The sequence below is a fragment of the Rattus norvegicus genome, chromosome 20 (assembly GCF_036323735.1).
Source record: "Rattus norvegicus strain BN/NHsdMcwi chromosome 20, GRCr8, whole genome shotgun sequence".
In the NCBI taxonomy this organism is placed as follows: domain Eukaryota; kingdom Metazoa; phylum Chordata; class Mammalia; order Rodentia; family Muridae; genus Rattus; species Rattus norvegicus.
The window spans coordinates 13,464,704-13,482,003 of NC_086038.1; the positions used below are offsets into that span (position 1 = coordinate 13,464,704).

At 51.5% G+C, this 17,300-nt stretch overlaps 1 protein-coding gene across 2 annotated transcripts in view; it reads right to left on the reverse strand.

Annotated features, from left to right (window-relative positions):
- Positions 1-4,028: 4,028 nt before the first annotated feature.
- Bcr (BCR activator of RhoGEF and GTPase) overlaps positions 4,029-17,300 on the reverse strand; it is a 127,602-nt gene continuing 114,330 nt past the window's right edge. For both annotated transcript variants that reach the window (NM_001419609.1, XM_039099172.2), the window contains 7 exon segments: positions 4,029-6,930; positions 7,372-7,534; positions 7,850-7,955; positions 8,855-8,989; positions 11,350-11,489; positions 13,023-13,132; positions 14,178-14,237. In NM_001419609.1, coding sequence (NP_001406538.1) covers positions 6,841-6,930; positions 7,372-7,534; positions 7,850-7,955; positions 8,855-8,989; positions 11,350-11,489; positions 13,023-13,132; positions 14,178-14,237 — 804 coding nt within the window. In that variant the 3' untranslated portion in view covers positions 4,029-6,840.

The following is a 17,300-nucleotide window of genomic DNA, read 5'->3' on the forward strand; positions in this document are numbered from 1 at the left end:
AAACCCTTACCCATGTTCCTGTAAGCAACTCTAATTAAACTCATTGACTCACATGTGCACACACACATGCACACACACACCACACACATACACATACTACACATACATACCACATACACAAAACACACACACCACACACACATACCACATATATATACTACACATACACATATACATCACACACACCACACACATACACACACTACACATATATACCACATACACAAAACACACACACCACACACACACCACACACACCACCACACACACACACCACACACACACAGACACACACACACACACCACTCACATACCACACACCACACACATACCACAGACACATACCACACACATACCACAGACACATCATACACACCACACACATACCACATATATATATATCATTCATACATACACAAAACACACATCATACACATATACCACATACACAAAACATACAATACCACATATACCCACCACACATAGCACACATACATACTACACATATCACACATACACATCACACACACACACACACAGACACACACACACACACACACACACACACACACACAGAGTAGAAACTAGTTGGGAAGAGAAAGGCGTCATCAGAGGTGGGAGGGTGCAAGAGAGGGAAATGTAGGGAGAATGTGATTGGTATAGATTATGTACATGTGTAGAATGTCACAATGAAGCCATTATTCTTTATAACTAATGTATATTAAAGATTAAATTAAAAAATCTTTGGGAGTGGGGATGTAGGTCAATGGTAAGGCAGTCAATGGTAAGGCATAGGCTTAGCATGTACGAGGTGCTAGGTTTGATCCCCAGCAGACACCAACACACATCTCCCACGTCAAGGTAGATTTCACGGATGTCGGAGAAAACAGGAGGCCTGGTGAACGTCCCCTAGCCTCCCTCTGCAGTGCTGGTGATGGAGGCCAGACCTAGCATCTTAGGCAAGCATCAAATCACAGAGCCAGATTTCCAACTCTCATTGCTTTCTGAAGGCTAGAAACGAACCATGCAAGACGCAAAGGTGACGAATTCCAAACATACTAGAGACTGGAACATGTAGGCTGGGACGGATGTGGGACTGGGGCTAGGAAGGGTGAGGACACAAAGACAGACAGGACAAGGGCGGTTGAGGACACAGCAGAAAGTGCTCTCCACTTTCTTAGGGCCTTTGTGGGCACAGCTGGTGGTGCAGAGGGGCAGCCAAAGTCCCCGGGGCAGTTCGGCGAGCCTTTAGTTTCGCCCAAATGCTCTGCTGCACCATTGCCAAGTGTGGGGTGACCTTTATGTCTGCCTCATTGGCTTCTGCCTTTCTCCTTTAGACTTCGGACCCTAGGGCTGACGGATGTATTTTGATTTTCTACTTGTGGTGACAGTACCACTTTCCTGGGGCAGCCTTAGAAACGTACAGACCACGGGGCTCCAGAAAAACAGGGCCTTCTCTCACAGCTCCAGAAGTGTCAAGTCAATCTGTTGGCAGGTGGTTTCCTTCTGGATGCGCTGGGTGGAATTCTGGTCCAGGACTCTCACTTCACTCACGGCACCTCCTGCAACCTTGGCAATACTTGACATGTGATTTTTTTTTCTCTCCCTCCATTTTCACATGGTATCTTCTCCTTTGTTTGTTTGTTTTTGAATGTGGTCTTGCTAGACAGCGCGAGTCAGATGAGCCATTTCCAAGTTCCATACAGCGGGATGGGTGTGTGTGTGTGTGTGTGTGTGTGTGTGTGTGTGTGTGTGTGTGTAGATTAAGTGTCTGAAGTATTTCTGAAGTTGGGGACATGACTTGAGGAGGTCTGAGGCCTTTCTTGGATTGTTATTACCATTTGACAACAAGGCAGGCTGCTGGGTGTAGGGGCCTTATCACCACTCAGCCCTCCCCCCAAGTAACTGGTACCTTTTCTAATTTGGTTATGAATGAGATTTGACCCATCTGTGAATGACTGTCTTTGTTACATTCCTGGCTCTCCTGAAGAGCTGGGTGGTACCAGGCTCTCCCTGGAAGCTGACTTTGGCTGGTCAGCTCTCGCCCACTCCCATTAGATGGGATGGATTCAAACTCTAATAGCTTCCTTGTCCCCTGGCAGGGCCTTGCTCCAGCCTTGTTGGCCTGTGGGCACTGCTCCAGCCCAAGCCATTTGGGTCTCTTCAAGAGCCCTGTGTCACTCCCTCTGTCTTCCTTCTGTTTATCTTTCCAGAACTATTTGCAACGGCCCATCTTCAGACCTTGCGAAACTTCCTTTTAAGGCTGCCGGGACACTGGTGTGGGAGGAGTGGCGAGACGTCTCTATGAATTTGATGGGACACGATGCTAGAAGGCATCAGCCTGTGGGCCCACATTAATAAATATCATTGTGTTTGGGTCAATGTGATGGTAGTTGAGGTCTCACCAAGTTGGGCCAGGGAGTCCAGATGGATCCCAGCACTTGCCCGCAGGCAGGATCTGAGGTGCTATATAAGTAGGTTTGCTCCATTTTCCTCTGTGTGAGTGGTTCTCAACCTTCCTAATGCTGTGACCCTTTAATACAGTTCCTCACGTTGTGGTGACCCCCTACTCCCCCAACCATAAAATGATCTTGCTGCTACTTCATAACTGTCATGAATTGTATTGTTATGCATTAAGCCCAGAAGGAGTTGTGACCTACAAGTTCAGAACTGGTGCTCTAAGGGATCATGGAAGCGTTGATAACTTCCGATTCGAGACGCAGTGAATTACCCTGCCTCTAGGGTAATTCTACTGGCCCGGGTTTGGAGAAGCATGGCAAGGAGTCGGCTTTTGCCCCGAAGAACCAACTCCTAGTTAGAGGAAGCCAAAGAGCCACGAGTGTACAATATATGTGTAAGTTTTCCAAACAGAGCCAGGCAGATAATATGAGACCGTGCTAATTGTAACCTCTTAAGGGCGGGACATAGCCAAGTGCCGGTAGAAGCTCGTCTTCATCGTGTAGGCACGGATTCCTGGGTAGGGCAGGACCCCACGTGCTTCTGGAGTGGGCCTGGGGTTATGGCTGCTGAGGCTTCTCAAAATCCAAGGGTAAGGGTGTAGCTCTTCTGGTCACGCAGGGTGACATCATCAAGTCACCAATGAGGCAGTGAGAGTCTACTCTGAGCAAGCCCGTCACTCCTAACATCCCCATAACCTTGCACTGTTATTGGCGACGGTGACAGTCACATTGCTCAGGCTCCCCATTCTTGGCCATTTGATATCTTTGTCAAGTGACCCTCTTTTTTAGGAAGTGCTGGGGTGACTTGATATAGATGCTAGTGAAAATAATGTGATGACTGACCGGATATGGCTAGGCTCTCCCCTAGCTGCGGTCATTAAAGCACAGTCCATGTTACATGCTTGTGGCCGCTGGGTGCTGTGTCCCTGAAATCTGGGCAGGATTCTGAGGGCAAGGCCAGAGGCAGCTAAGGATAAACAAAGACAGGGTCTAGCTGCCTCAAACTTACAATTCCAGTAGGCTAAGGGGTTTGGAACAGGGAAGTGGGCCTAGGTGAGAACCAGGGTCCAGCAAGACTGGTCAACCGCCCTATTGCCATCTCTCCCACGTGCAGGGTCAAGACTGCATTTCCCAGGTGGCTTCTCTTCCTCATCCATAGCCAAGGTGTGGTCCTCGCCCAGACTGGTCCCTGTGCTTGAAGACTTAGCTGCTATTTCCTATATGGAAGCTGCCTACCCAGCACCTACCTGTGGGTAGCCAGTTCCACTAAAGCAGGACTTTGCACAGGGGGTGCATGCAGACCCCTCCTACCCCACTGATGGGACAGTGAGAGTTCTGTAACCCCAGTTCTTTTTTTTTTTTTTTTTTTTGGTCTTTTTTTTTTTTTTTTTTCGGAGCTGGGGACCGAACCCAGGGCCTTGTGCTTCCTAGGCAAGCGCTCTACCACTGAGCTAAATCCCCAGCCCCTGTAACCCCAGTTCTTTACTGCACTGGCTGGCTCTAGCTTTGCCAAGCCCCAGGAAGACAGGGGTTTCGAACGCAGAGGCTAGAAATCACCACAAACCGAAGTAGTCTCAGGAGACTTTAATGAAAGTGTCCGTGGTCCTTCCGGCACAGAGTAATACAGGCAGCTGAACTCAAAAGCAGGATCACGGCTAAGAGACCATCCACCCACTGTGGAGGCTAGGCTACTACCAGGAAAGCCAAGCCCACTGTGCCCAGGATCCAGGTTCCAAGGTAAGAAGTACTTCCTTTAGAGTCTGGCCGCCATGCCTGGTGGGCAGTCACAAAGGACTTGGGGCCATCACTCTCTTTGCAGAGGGGAAAGTTGTCCCTACTCCTGGACAACATCACCACGTGTTTTCTTTGCCAGTTTAGAGGCCTGCAAGGTGTGAGTCGGGTAAGAGAGGCAGCCCCAGTCGCTGCCACCGTGGGGCGACGGCGGAGGAACACTTCTTAGGACAGCGCGAGAATGTTCATTCCATCATCAAAATAACACATGACCTATATAAATAAAGTGAACGGAGGCAGGGGACGGGCCAGGGAATGCACGTTGGCACACTGATTAATATATTGCTTTCCAGTTCAAGGTGACAGACAAAAATCGAGAGACAATGGGGTGGGGGTGGGTTGCAGAAATGACAGCGGGGGTTGACGGTGGCTTTTCTCAGCAGTGACCCTCTCACAGGGTCAGAGCCACAGCATGGACTGGGGTGGGGCAGCCAAACTAGAGGAGCCCACTGGGTCCGAAAAATGCTCAAGGGTAGACCAATGGGTGGCTCTGCAGAGAGAGAGAGAGAGAGAGAGAGAGAGAGAGAGAGAGAGAGAGAGAGAGAGAGAGAGAAAGGGCCACCTAAACACTGTATGCAGACAGAGACCCTGTAAGGTCTTTTGCTTCCTGCCCAATACATTAATTAGGCAGGTTCAAGAGCAGACGGGAGGGGTTGGGGATTTGGCTCAGTGGTAGAGCACTTGCCTAGGAAGCACAAGGTCCCGGGTTCGATCCCCAGCCCCGGAAAAAAAAAAAAAAAAAAAAAAAAAAAAAAAAAGAGCAGACGGGAGGGGAACTCAGGGCTCTGCCTCTCAAGGATCCCCATGTGCCCTGGGGTTGGTGGATGCCTGCTATTGGTGGGCACGCCCACCTTCCAGACATGGGAGGGGCCGTGGAGTATGTGCGGGAGTCCTCACGTGACAAGCAGACTCCACCCCTAAGTAATGCCTTCCTGCGGTAACAGCTCGGGATTCAAGTCTAGGGCCAGCCTTTCTCGTCTCTCCTGGTCTGCCCCAAGGCCCTCGTAGGACAGCCCCGAATGGGTAGTCCTAGCTACCTAGATAAGCACTATGCTGACACGGCTGGTCCTGAGCTCAAGGGCAACTGTCTCCGGAGGACGGGATTCTACCCTTTTAAAAAAAACGATTGGAGGACTTGTGGAATTCCTTCTTGGAAACAATCAGTGGTTTTCCCCTTTCTCTTTTGCTAAGTAGGGTGGCCAGTAAGAGACTACCCTGGCTCCCACCCAGCTATAGGGAGGGAAGGTGGGAGGGCAGCAGGCGTGTTAGCTTCCAGCCTGCTTTGGGGCGGTTGCCCCTATCCCCAGGCCTGACTTTCCTAACCGTCCTTCCATATCTCTGACGTTCCAGAGATGTCAGGAATGACTCCGAACAAAAAGGCAGCCGGCTCTCGAAGGAAGACAGAAATATCGCCTGGACCCGGCCCGTCCACGGTGTACATTCTAGGATCTTATTAGGTGTCTGAATCCGTTAGGAAAAAAAAATTAGAAACTATGTATAAAACTTAAAAATATTCAAGTATCAAAAGCTATTTCTGATCAAAGTATTAAAACAAGCCACTAGAGGAGGCTGCTGCTTCGGGACAGCGATGGGGCTAAGAAAGGGGACCGAGAGAGTCTGCTCCGTCGGGAGCAAGGAAAGGGACTGATCTCTTTCTTACGTGGGGCAGCAAGGGACGGAGACAGCAGTCAGAGGCAGGCCAGAGAAATCACAGCCTTTTTAAGACAGAAGGGAGCGCCGATACCAGGCAGGCAGTAAGGATCAGTAGACGCGGCCACCCTCCCCCACAGAAGGAACCGTAAGGTGCGTGAGGACCAGGGTCTCCCCTCCTGTGTCCGGTCCCCAGACACTTCTGGGCTGCGAAGGAGCACACTCCTGAAAGCGACGGCGAACCTGACCTACTTCTGCACGGACAGACATCCTTGGCGAACCTGACCTACTTCTGCACAGACAGACATCCTTCTGGGAAGACAAAGTGAATAGCAAGGGCCGAAGACGTCACCACAGTGCTGACTTGGCGTCTCAGACCCTGTCAGGCCTACAGCGGAATTTTTTGACGCAGGGACAGTGAAGATGTCCCCACCTACACAGAGGGACATGGCTATGGTGCCCCCCCCCCCCATGCCCCCCGCATTAGGAAGCAGCAGCAGTGTTTATTCAAGACACAACAGTAAGGGATCTGATGGTGTCCCTATTCCCCAGAGAGGATGCATTGGAACAAATGATCCAGGAGAGATTTTTTTTTCTTTTTTAAAACTCTGATAAATTAAGATTCATAAAAACCACTCTTCTCCGCCTCTCTTCCCTTGTCCGGCTTGCAGATGGGCTGGCTTGGGGTGCCCTCTGGTGGCAGCGAGGGAAAGGTACAGTCTGGGGCCAGCCTGGGGCTTGCGGACCACACCTGGGTGCATGTAGGCCCCCTTGGCTTTTGCTTTGGGTACTTGTCTCTTGGCAGATGGCCCAGAGCTTCGGAATGGCTAGGTTACACCACAAGAAGGGTCTCATTCCCAACTCCGTGGGTGGGTTCTCTTGTCACAGGTTTCCGGGTCATTCTGTAGGCCTCTTTAATGAGATGACTGACTCCAGGCTTTTAGACTTCAGTGGAAAACAGGATGCTCTGTCTCTTGCTGTCAGGGGCAGGGATGGCCTCCAGCTGCAGGAAATACAGCAATACTTGGACCTGTTCCGGCAGAAAAGGGAGAGACGAACACGTAAGAAGGTTGCGGGTGGGAAGCTTGTCTTGGCTCACACAGCTCAGGTACTGAGAGACCCTGTTGGTGGCAAGAGTTGGGCTTGAAAGACCAGCAGGGGTTGGGGATTTAGCTCAGCGGTAGAGCGCTTGCCTAGGAAGCGCAAGGCCCTGGGTTCGGTCCCCAGCTCTGGGAAAAAAAAGAACCAAAAAAAAAAAAAAAAGACCAGCAGGTGGCGGGGCCTCGGGCCCTGCAAATATAGTCAGGCACAGAGGGGATAAAAGTAGCCAGGGCCCTTCCTGGCCCTCTCAGTGCTAGCAGGTAAGCCTCCGTAGTTGAGGTGGGAATGGCTCATGCCGGAGTAGGCTGAGGGCATCTAGACCCTTAGTGTCAAGGCAGGGTAGCGTGGACTACAGCCCTTTCTCGTATACCTGGGACATGACCTCTAGGGACCAGCTGTCAGTCATGGTGATGGGCTGGCTGGGGTTAGCAGGGAGCTTGCTCTCCTTCTCCGAGGGCCGAAGCAGCGTGGGGCCGAAGACCGTGGCGAGGTTGTGCAGGGACATCTTGTTCACCGTCTCCTTTTCAGCTACCCTGTGTAAAGCCAGAGCAGAGCGTGTCGTTCCAACATCACACTCGGGGCTGATGTCAAGATTCCATCCCCCAGAGTCTGAGGAGCCTGGATCAAGGCCAGTGTGTGGCTGGGACAACTCGGGGGGGCACCCTCTGGGAGTGGAGGACAACTTCAAGTGCAGGGCTGGCTGTGGCTTAGTGTCACGGTGCAGAGGAGAGGGATGGCGTTGGCCCTAGTCCCTAGCATGGGAACAAGTGTAGACTCGAGGAGGAGGGAAGGCCTTTGGCGCCTGGTTTCCTGGGGTGTGTGGGGCTGCATGGGAGAAAAGGCGCTACCTTTTCAAGTGGTCCAGAAGGAAGAGGAAGGTCAGGAGGTTGGCTTCTGGGAGGGACAGCAGCAGGTTGAGCATGCAGCTTTCCTTTGCGACGGGGTCTGAAAGAGCTACAGAAGGAGGGCATTTAGGTTCCAGGGCCCAAAGCGCAATCCAGAGGATGCCAGATCGAATGCCTGGAGTTGATGCTGGAAGATGCCGCGGCATTCAGGCCCCCCAGCATCGTCTGGGTCACGCAGTTAGGCTAACTCCCACTAAGAGAGACCCTGTGGTGGTGGTTTGTGTAGCAAGGGAGATGCCTGAGGAGCCTTCTCTCATCTTGAAGGACCAACAGCACCTCAGGTACAACAGCTTTCCTGAGAACCGGTGCTTACGGGTAGGGCTGGAGGTGGTACTGGGTGAGGGGGCACTGTCTGCTGCTATAAGAACATAGGAAGGGCTCTCCCCCAGCCCCTGGGAGCTCCCCTTCTTTACACACACACCCAAGGGGCCCTTTCAGGCCTAAGAGGCCAGGTCTTGTGGTGAACCGGCCCCACAGGTTGGGTCACCCTAAGGGTGAGGTAAGAGTGTGCTTCTTGTGTTACTTGGGCACCATTGTTTAGGTTGAATAAAGGTCAAGGCTGGGTTTGGATCTCTGCTTGACTGGGCCAGAGCCTGGGGTCAGAGCGTTAGGGGTTCCTCCTGGGCTGGCAAGCCCTCTCCACTCAGTACTGCCTATGGAAAGGAGTATGGGGCTACCGGGATCCCCCAGCTGGACACGCCCCTGGCCACACAGACTGGTTATCCTCTGGCTGTACTGAGAGGAGAAGGCAGCAGGAAGCAGGCAGAGAATCCACAGATGGCCTGTCTTTTTGTCCCCTGCCCTGCACAGCTAAGCACCTCAGGTTGGGTTCGAATGCGGGAGCAGGATCCAGGGGAACAGTCTGATTCCCTCTCCTAACAGCACCAGTAAACAGGAGAGGTCGAGAGATGCTTGCCCCCCACACAGCCGGGGGCCATGGATGCTCACCAATGCCTTCTGCGAAGTTAGGGTAGAACTCATCCGTGAAGAGGGGCTCGGGCAGCTCTCGGAAGTAGAGCTTCAACGTGCCAGCAATGGCGTTCACGTCCATCTCGCTCATCATCACGGACACGTCCTTGTTATCTGGAAAGAACGCAGAAATGGAGCCTCTAGGTGGACCCAGGGTCTGGGCCTCAGCAACCTGCCTGGGCTGATACGGTGGCCACCACGCTGACAGATGTGTGTGCCCGGCCTCTTTATGTGGTTTGCCTTTGCATCTGTGTGACTGAGTCTGGGCAGAGGTGCTGGGAAGTAAGCGTATTCCACACCTCTGCCCACACCTCTGCTCTGCTCCCTGAAGGGGTGCCAGCTGCAGAGGCAGGCAGGGCGGGAGGTAGAGTTACTTCATGGAGCCCGGTAGGAAATGTTCTTGGGTGGCAGCGTCTTCTACAGGAAGGCATTGGCACTATTTGGGTCGCTTAAGTGATCACACTGGGTGTTTCCTTAGGACTTAGGTAGCCTCTGGTTCTCTGCACCAGAGAGCAGGTGTAGTGGTTTCAATGACAATGGCCCCAGTGGACTCATAGGAGAGTGGCGGTATTGGAGGTGTGACCTTGTTGGAGGAAGTGTTCTGCAGGGGCTGGATTTTGACGTTTCAGTAGCTCAAGCCAGTCCCTGTGGTTCACTCTCTTTTCCTGCTGCTGTCTATCCAGAGGGAGAACTCTCAGCTCCTCTCTAGCCCCATGTCTATGCTGCTCGGGCTTCCTACCCTGACAATAAATGGACTATACCTCAGAACTGTAAGCCAGCCCCAGTTAAATGCTTTCATTTTTGAGAGTTGCTGGGATCATGGCGTCCCTTCACAGTGATACAAACCCTATCTAAGACAGAAGGCCTGCTCTGGCTGCCCAGAGAGGCTGAGAAAGGACAGTGAGTCTCATCAAGGACTGCTGGGTCCTTGATGTCCCAGGGCAAGATGGTGGTATAAAGATTCTGCAAGTGTAACTTCCTTCTGAGTCCTGCTTCTGTCTGCTTGTTCTAGGGGATGCTGGGAAAGGACCCAGTGCTGGATGATTTTTGTCAAGTTGAAACAAACCTACATGTATCTGAGAAGAGGAACTCTTAACTAAACAAAACAAAACAAAACCAAAAAAACTTAGATTGGCCTGCTGGCTTTTCTTGGTGCATGCCTGACAGGCAAGGGTCTAAACCACTGGGGGCCCTGCCCACCATCCTTGGACAGGTGGTCCTGGGTTGTAGAAGGTGGCAGACTGAGCAAGCCATGAGGAAAAAGCTAGTAAGCAGCATTCCTCCATGGCTTTTGCTTCAATCTCTGTCTCCAGGTCCCTGCCTTCAGCTCTGGCCCTGACTTCCTTCCATGAGAAGACTGTGAGCTAAGTGTTGCAACCTGAAATAAACCCTTTCCTCCCCGAATTGCTTTTGCTCCTGGTGTTTTATCCCAGTAATAGAAACCTTAACTAAGACTGGTCCTCTGAGGGTCTCAAGGTCCTTGCTCTGCATTCGGGACAGCTCTGTCTCCCTTACAGAGTAGGAGGGGCTTTGAGACAAGTAGAAACAAGATGGCACCAGGGGTATATCCATGCCATTGTCCAACACAGTCCTCAAATAGGCCACAATCAAATTATAGTGGGATTAGCATCTCCTGTCCACTCCAAGCCATCAGGCAACATCCCAAGGAAGACCATGGTCCAGTATGATGGCTGTGGCTAGACCTTTGAAGGGTTCGCTTCCTTTTAAAAGAGTTCCTCGTTATTGTTATGTATCTGTGTGTGTCTGCATGAGTTTTCCGCGTACCAGCTACATGCAGGATCCCACAGAGGCCAGAAGATGACCCTGGATCCTCTGTAATTAGAGTTACGAGTGCTTGTAAGCTATAACTGTGGGTGCTGGGAACTTATCCTGGGTCCTGAGGGGGAAGAGTATGTGCTCTTTCCTAAGCCATCTGTCCACCCGGCTTTCTCTTTTGAGATGTGAAAGTTTTAGACAGGGCCTGAACTCTTTTTTTTTTTTTTTCCTTTTTCTTTTTTTCGGAGCTGGGGACCGAACCCAGGGCCTTGAGCTTCCTGAACTCTTAAACTCAAGCGAGCCAGTCTCAATCTTCTGGGTGGCTGTAACTGCAGAGGGTAACACCAACATGGCCAAACCACGTTACCTCTCACATCTTTTTATTTGACTTATTTTCTTTTGAGACAGGGTCTTGCTCTGCAGCCCTGGCTGGCCTTGACATTGCTGCAAATCTTCTGCCTCTGCCTCCCAAACACTGAGATTATGGGTGATTATAATATATTATATTTAATAATAATTATAGATATAATAATTATAGATTATTGGTGATTACTAATTATCAACCAATCAACTATCTGACACAGGGAATCGCTAGGTAGCTACAGAGGGCCTGGAACCCAGTAGCGTAATCTGCTAGGCCCTTTGGAGTTTCAGCGTGGACACCACCCTCTGTTCCCCACGGCCTGGGCAATACTCACTGACATCAAAGGCTGCCTTCAGGGCCTGGATGTCCGTGGCCACTCCGGACACTCGGTAGATGCCTACTTCCTCCATGCCCCGGCGCTCAATCTCCTCCACACACTGGCGTACAATGTAAGGTACCTTGGACCTCTCTCTCCTGCAGGGGAGAAGGAAGGTTATATAGGGTTTGAAGACTCGGTCAAGCTTTCCTTCCTGCTATGAGTTCTCTCAGGTGTGTATTTTATCAAGAACTTTCTAAGATCCGAAAGCATCCAATTACATTGCAAGTTATGTATGGCTGTGTGGGGGGAGGTTAGGAGGCTGTTTTCTCCTTCCATGGTGCTGGAGGGCACTCAGGGCATACCTTACGGATGTCAGCTAGATCCCTAACTAATCGAGGAGGCTTTTTTTTTAAGGTGACACCGACCCAGGAAGTGTAGATCCCAGGCCGTGAATGAACCAATAGCTTCCTGAGTCCTGAGAAAAACTCTCACCTCTAAGACAGAAAGTCGGACAGGGTGTTAGCTCAGATTCTTGACTGCTGTGCAGTAAATCCCCTGTGGCCCTCTGAGAGCTAAGTCTCCCCCAGGGCAGACACTCGCATCTGCCACGTGCTGGATAGTTTTATGTCAACCTGAGACGAGCTAGAGTTATCTGTCCATAGGTAAACCTGTGAGGCATTTTCTTAATTAGTGATTGATGGGGGAGGGCCCAGCCCATTGTGGGTAGAGCCATCCCTGGTCTGGAGGTCCTGGGTTCTATAAGAAAGCAGGCTGAGCAAGCCAGGGGGAGCAAACCAGTAAGTAACATCCCTCCATGGCCTCTGTGTCAGCTCCTGCCTCCAGGTTCCAGCCCTGCGTGAGTTCCTGCCCTGACTTCTTTCAGTGATAAACGGTGATATGGAAGTGTAAGCTGAATAAACCCTTTCCTCCCCACGTTTCTTTGGCTGTTGTGTTTCATCACAGCAACAATGACCCTAACCAAAACAGGCTGCAATGTTCAACTCTTCAGGGTTACCCAAGTACCTTGCATTTCAAATGCTCTGGACCCACGGGTACGACTCTGGACCCAGAATGCTTTGAAGACAGAAACCGGTGCTATACAGAGGTGTGAGCTTAGTTTTACTTGTAGTGGGACTTAGAACCACCACTTCTCCAAGTCCCAACGTCTAGTTTTGGGGGAGAGGCAAGCGGGTAGCTTCCTTCCCAAAGCGCACATCCTTGTTTTCTGGAAAGAGCTAGGACCAGACTGTGTCAGTGCCTGGGCGGCGAGTGAGGCCGGACAGTATTCCATCCTGGGGAAGTGAGTGAAATAGGGGAGGAAGTGGCCTGTCGCCCCAAGAACTACCCTCAAACCAACAAACAGGCATCTCCTGGCAACGGGACCATGACAAAGGGGCAGAAGTTCAAAGAATGCTACAGGAGCGTGGGACCACAATGCACCCCAAGCGAGGGAGGGAAGCAAGTCCTGCACTTGGGCAGTTCCTGACCGTGAGGACATTCCTGAGGTGGTTTTGCAAATAAACAGATGGAGGTGGCTAAGCCAAGATTCACTGTCTCTCAGTCTTCCCTGGGGCTACTCCTCCACTCTGACCCCATCCAGCTAGTAGGGCCATGCACCGAGACAACAGGCCCAGTCTTTCCCTCAGACGTGCCTGCTAATCGTCTTCTATGAAGGTCCCACTACTCACTTTGTGACCACAGCGATTTTGACACCGAAGACCCCCGTCTGTTTGCGGGAGGGCATTCTCTTCAGGCTGAACTCCCTGCTCGTGAACTTGACCGAGAGTTTCACTTCGATCTGCAGAAGAAAAGAGAGGCATGGGTCTCCTGCGCTCTGGAACCTCGTGGGCTGAGATCTCAGGGCCCCTGAAGGTCTTATCCCAACAACCCTTTTCACCCCCAGGGCAAACAGGACCCAGAGGGAGGGGGAGCAAGTCCTTGTGGGTCAGTAAGAGCCAGGGATGGTCGGGGGCATGAAGGCTTTGCTTCTTCAGAGTCTCCTCCCATATTGTCGATATCCCCCTTTCTTTTTTAGAGTAATAACTGAACGAAAAAGTAGAATGGGCTGGACTGTGTAGTGCACACACTTACTATGGGTACAAGATACTGGGTTCTATCAATTCAAAGCACAAGAACAAAGCAAAAGAAAACAAAACAGCCAAACAGCGCTACCCCACACCCCACAAAAGACCCCACTACAAGGAAGGGAATAAGTCAAACATCCTAATCTGGAAATCTAAACTGTTCCAAAACTGTAAACGTCTCGAGCTCCAGCATGCTACATGTGGAGGGCTCCACACCCCACGGACGCCCTGCTAATGAGTTAAGATGCACCAAATTATGTCCCAGAGCTGTGCATAAAAGTTTCATATTTATATCCATGTCCCCTATCCAAGACTGCTTTATGGACATTCAAATATCCTATAACCAGAAAAAGGAAAACAAAAATCTCTAAAAATGCTCAAGTTCCAATCTTTTTGGATACATTTTTCTGAGACAGCCAGAGACTGGCTCTCAGGTGGTCAGCAAGATGCGTTCCGTCCCAGGATCCCTAGCTCCACTGGTCTTTCTTTTAGGACAGTGCAGGTCCTGGGTGGCAACTGGACACCGGCTAGAGAGGGCTCCTTCCTGTGCACCGTCCCTGCTTTGGAGGCTCCCCATTCTGCCATGCACACCACACTCCTGCTCTGGTGGGGTTTCCTTGCCCCTCTGGGGCCCTCTGTCCTCTCCAGCAACCACCTTAGGCTTGGCTGGCAGTCTTAGGATTGCTCTGGATGGAACTGGGTCTGCTTTAACTTTCGGTGACAGACGGACACACACAGTCCCCCCCTGTGGGCACTTACTCCATTCATGTCGATGACAGTCCGCTGCCAGTCTCTGTCCTGGAGGGTTTGGGGGTCCAGCTGAAACCAAACACGCACGGTTATGAAAGGTCCTCAGGGCGGCTTGCTACTGTTCTATATTCTGCACTGATAGCCAAGTCTTACTGCAGCCAGGGAGGGGAACTGACCTATTAGGGTGCCACGTCTCAGTCAGGAGCCCTGTCCCCGATCCACACCCCACGTGGAGCCCAAGTCCTATTTCCCTTTGCCAAAGGCGCTGCTAAGTCTGAATGGAGGTCAAACACCTGGTTATGATGGCCGACTTCAGTGGTTGACCGGGAGAGGGCAGGGTGCTTTTTCCTTGTACCATGCCCAGAAGCATATAAAGCGACACCCCAAATCAGATGAAGCCTCCCCGTGACCTTCTAACTTTGATCTCGGCAAACACTGTCCAGCAGGTGGTCTATGGGAACCTAACGTTTAATGTCACCTAAATAAGCAGCCTTCAGAACCCCCACGAGCCCCTGACCTGTGGAAGCTCTGCCTCCCGTTTTGATGAGCGCCCATTAGCTGTCACGGGAAGCCTTAGAGAGGCCACTAGCTAGGGCAGATAAATAAGCAACTGGGAGTCTTTTGAAAACTCACATTCTGGGACTGAGGGTTGCTCAGTGGTAGAGCTCTCCCTGGCAGGTATGAAACCCAGGTTTTTTTTTACCTTTAGTGCCCCCAAATTAGGAGACAAGTGAGAAACCATTACTCTCCCCAGATTCTTTCTACAAAGAACTAAGCTCCTTTCAGGAAGGGAGTCTATTGTGTGGGGCAGCTCGCTGCCCTGGCTTCGAAGTCTTTGTGGGCCTACCCGTGTCTTGGCTGCCCAAGAACAGTGCCCCTTCCCTCATGAGAAACAAGCTTAGTGAGACAAATCCTTCCCTTCCCATCCTAGGACAGTAATTATGGAGACCCCTCTCCCCTAGAAACCCAGGATCAACAAAGGTCATGGGTAAGCAGTCCAAAGACCAGGGGAGGTCGAGCGGTCGGTCGAGGAGAGCATCTGGGTGACTGGGTCCCTCCCACTCCTCCCGGCCCTCCTGGGGATCCCAGGTCCTGACTGGCCCACCTTGCCCCTGCACACCAGACATCGGATATGAGTCCACAGGGCAGTGCCTCGGGCACACAGTTGTTTTTCAGCAGAGGTTATCCGGCTCCGGCTTCCCCGGCTGGGGTAGAAAAACCGAATGAGGCCCTGCATTGGCGATGGGGTTCTGGCAGCAAGAGGCTTGTGGAGCTGAAGCTGAACGGCAGTGGTGAGCTCCCGGCCTCAGTCTCCTTTTGAGCAGGCTTCCAGGGAAGCTCCACCCTACAGCTGGGCCAGCCAAGGTCAGAGTTTCCCATCACCCATACATTCCACTTTGTTTTTTTGTCAGTATATGGGAAAACCCGGCTCCTGCTGCAAAGTCGATTGGTTACGGGAATCCAGATAAGTCACAGTCTCCTCTTACGCTGAGTCTCCTTTTCAAGTGGGTGGTTTCCGGTGGTCCAAATTTAGAGACTCTGAGTAACGTGTGCAACTGGTCAGTTCAAGCCGGCAGTGTCTTGAAAATGTCTGAAAGGCCTGCTGATGCGTCCACATCGCACGTACAGCCTCCAAAGGATTCAGGGCAGAGAGCATTCTGAGTACCGACCTTGTTCCCTGCAGGCAAACTGCTGGAGTCTGTCCTGATCTGGACAAGGGTCACGCCCGAGCGTCGAGACCTAGCCTCTAACCCACCCCTAGGGCTGCTGGTGTCAGTCCTCCAGTTTGTACATCACGCTGGTGTCTGAGCATTCAACCCTCACAGCAGCTTCGAACTGGTGGCTCTGCCTCAATGAAGAGAACGTGCTTGGCAGAGCAGAAACCTTGCAAAGAGTAACAGGACAAGGGGGGCCAGCCTCCCTGCAAACATTAAATTCCGGCACACTCTCCCATGCAGCTGAAGTTCCAGAGAAATAAACAGGCAGGAGGAGGCTGGGCTTTGGAAAAACTGATGGCTGAGGGGAAGGGCTGTGGAACAATAGTGCAGGGGAAAGCTGAAGCCTGCGATGCCCTTGTGGTTGTATGGTGTCACTGCTCACACAGGCACCCGGCAGCCAGCATGTGTGTTCACATGGTGGTCTGGAAAGGGCAATCTGTATCGGACAGAGTCTCCCTGGGGCTGGACCAGGGCAGGGACTCAGAAGGACAGTTGTGGTCAGTGGGGTCTGGTGGATGCCTGGAAAACTGTCTAGTCTACACTAGGACAAGCTGGACAAAGCCCCAAGTTCAACCAGGGCAGGCGCTGGACCCTCTACCTACACCTGGGAAAACAGTGATCCATGATGACTTAGACCAAGCAAGGGGTCACAGTAGCACCAACCACAGTAAAAGTGGAAGCAAACCAAGTGACCAGAGAAACATTAAAATGTGGGCTGTGACAGGGTAATTTTATTTAACTATTAATGACAATACGAAATTATATAATAATAATAATAATAATAATAATAATAATAACCCTTAAAAAACAAGTCATCTGGGTGGTGATGGTGCACACCTTTAATCCCAGCACTTGGGAGGCAGATGCAGGAGGATCCCTGAGAGTTAACGGCCAGCCAGGTCTACAGAGTGCGTTCCGGGCCAGCCAGGGCTATAGAGAAACCCTGACTCAAAACCAAAACAAAACATTCCCCCACCCCCAACCCCCAAAGAACGTAGTCACAGAAGACCACCTCTAGCATGAGTCTGTTGATACGAAATGTGGAGAACGGACACATCTCTAAAGACCAAAGCTATTACTACCCTGATGGCTGCGTGGGAACCTCAGACATAGCCTGAGCAGGATGCATAGGTTAGGAGAGATGGTACAACAGGAAAAAAAGGGGACAGGACAAGATTCTATGACTCAGTATGTTAATCCCCGGGAAGGAACAGGGCTCTGAGAATTTGGTGGCCTAGGAAGTTTATGGAGATGAGGAATGGGCAGAGGGCACGTTAGAGAAATCTCTAACGGGTTCAAGGCTCCAAGAGACCTGGGCTTTACCGAGTCTGATGGCCTCCTTTGCATGGTAGCTGAGGATGCTGCCCTCAGGATCCTGTACCTGTCCTGACCACAGGCCATCAGGCTGCTCGCT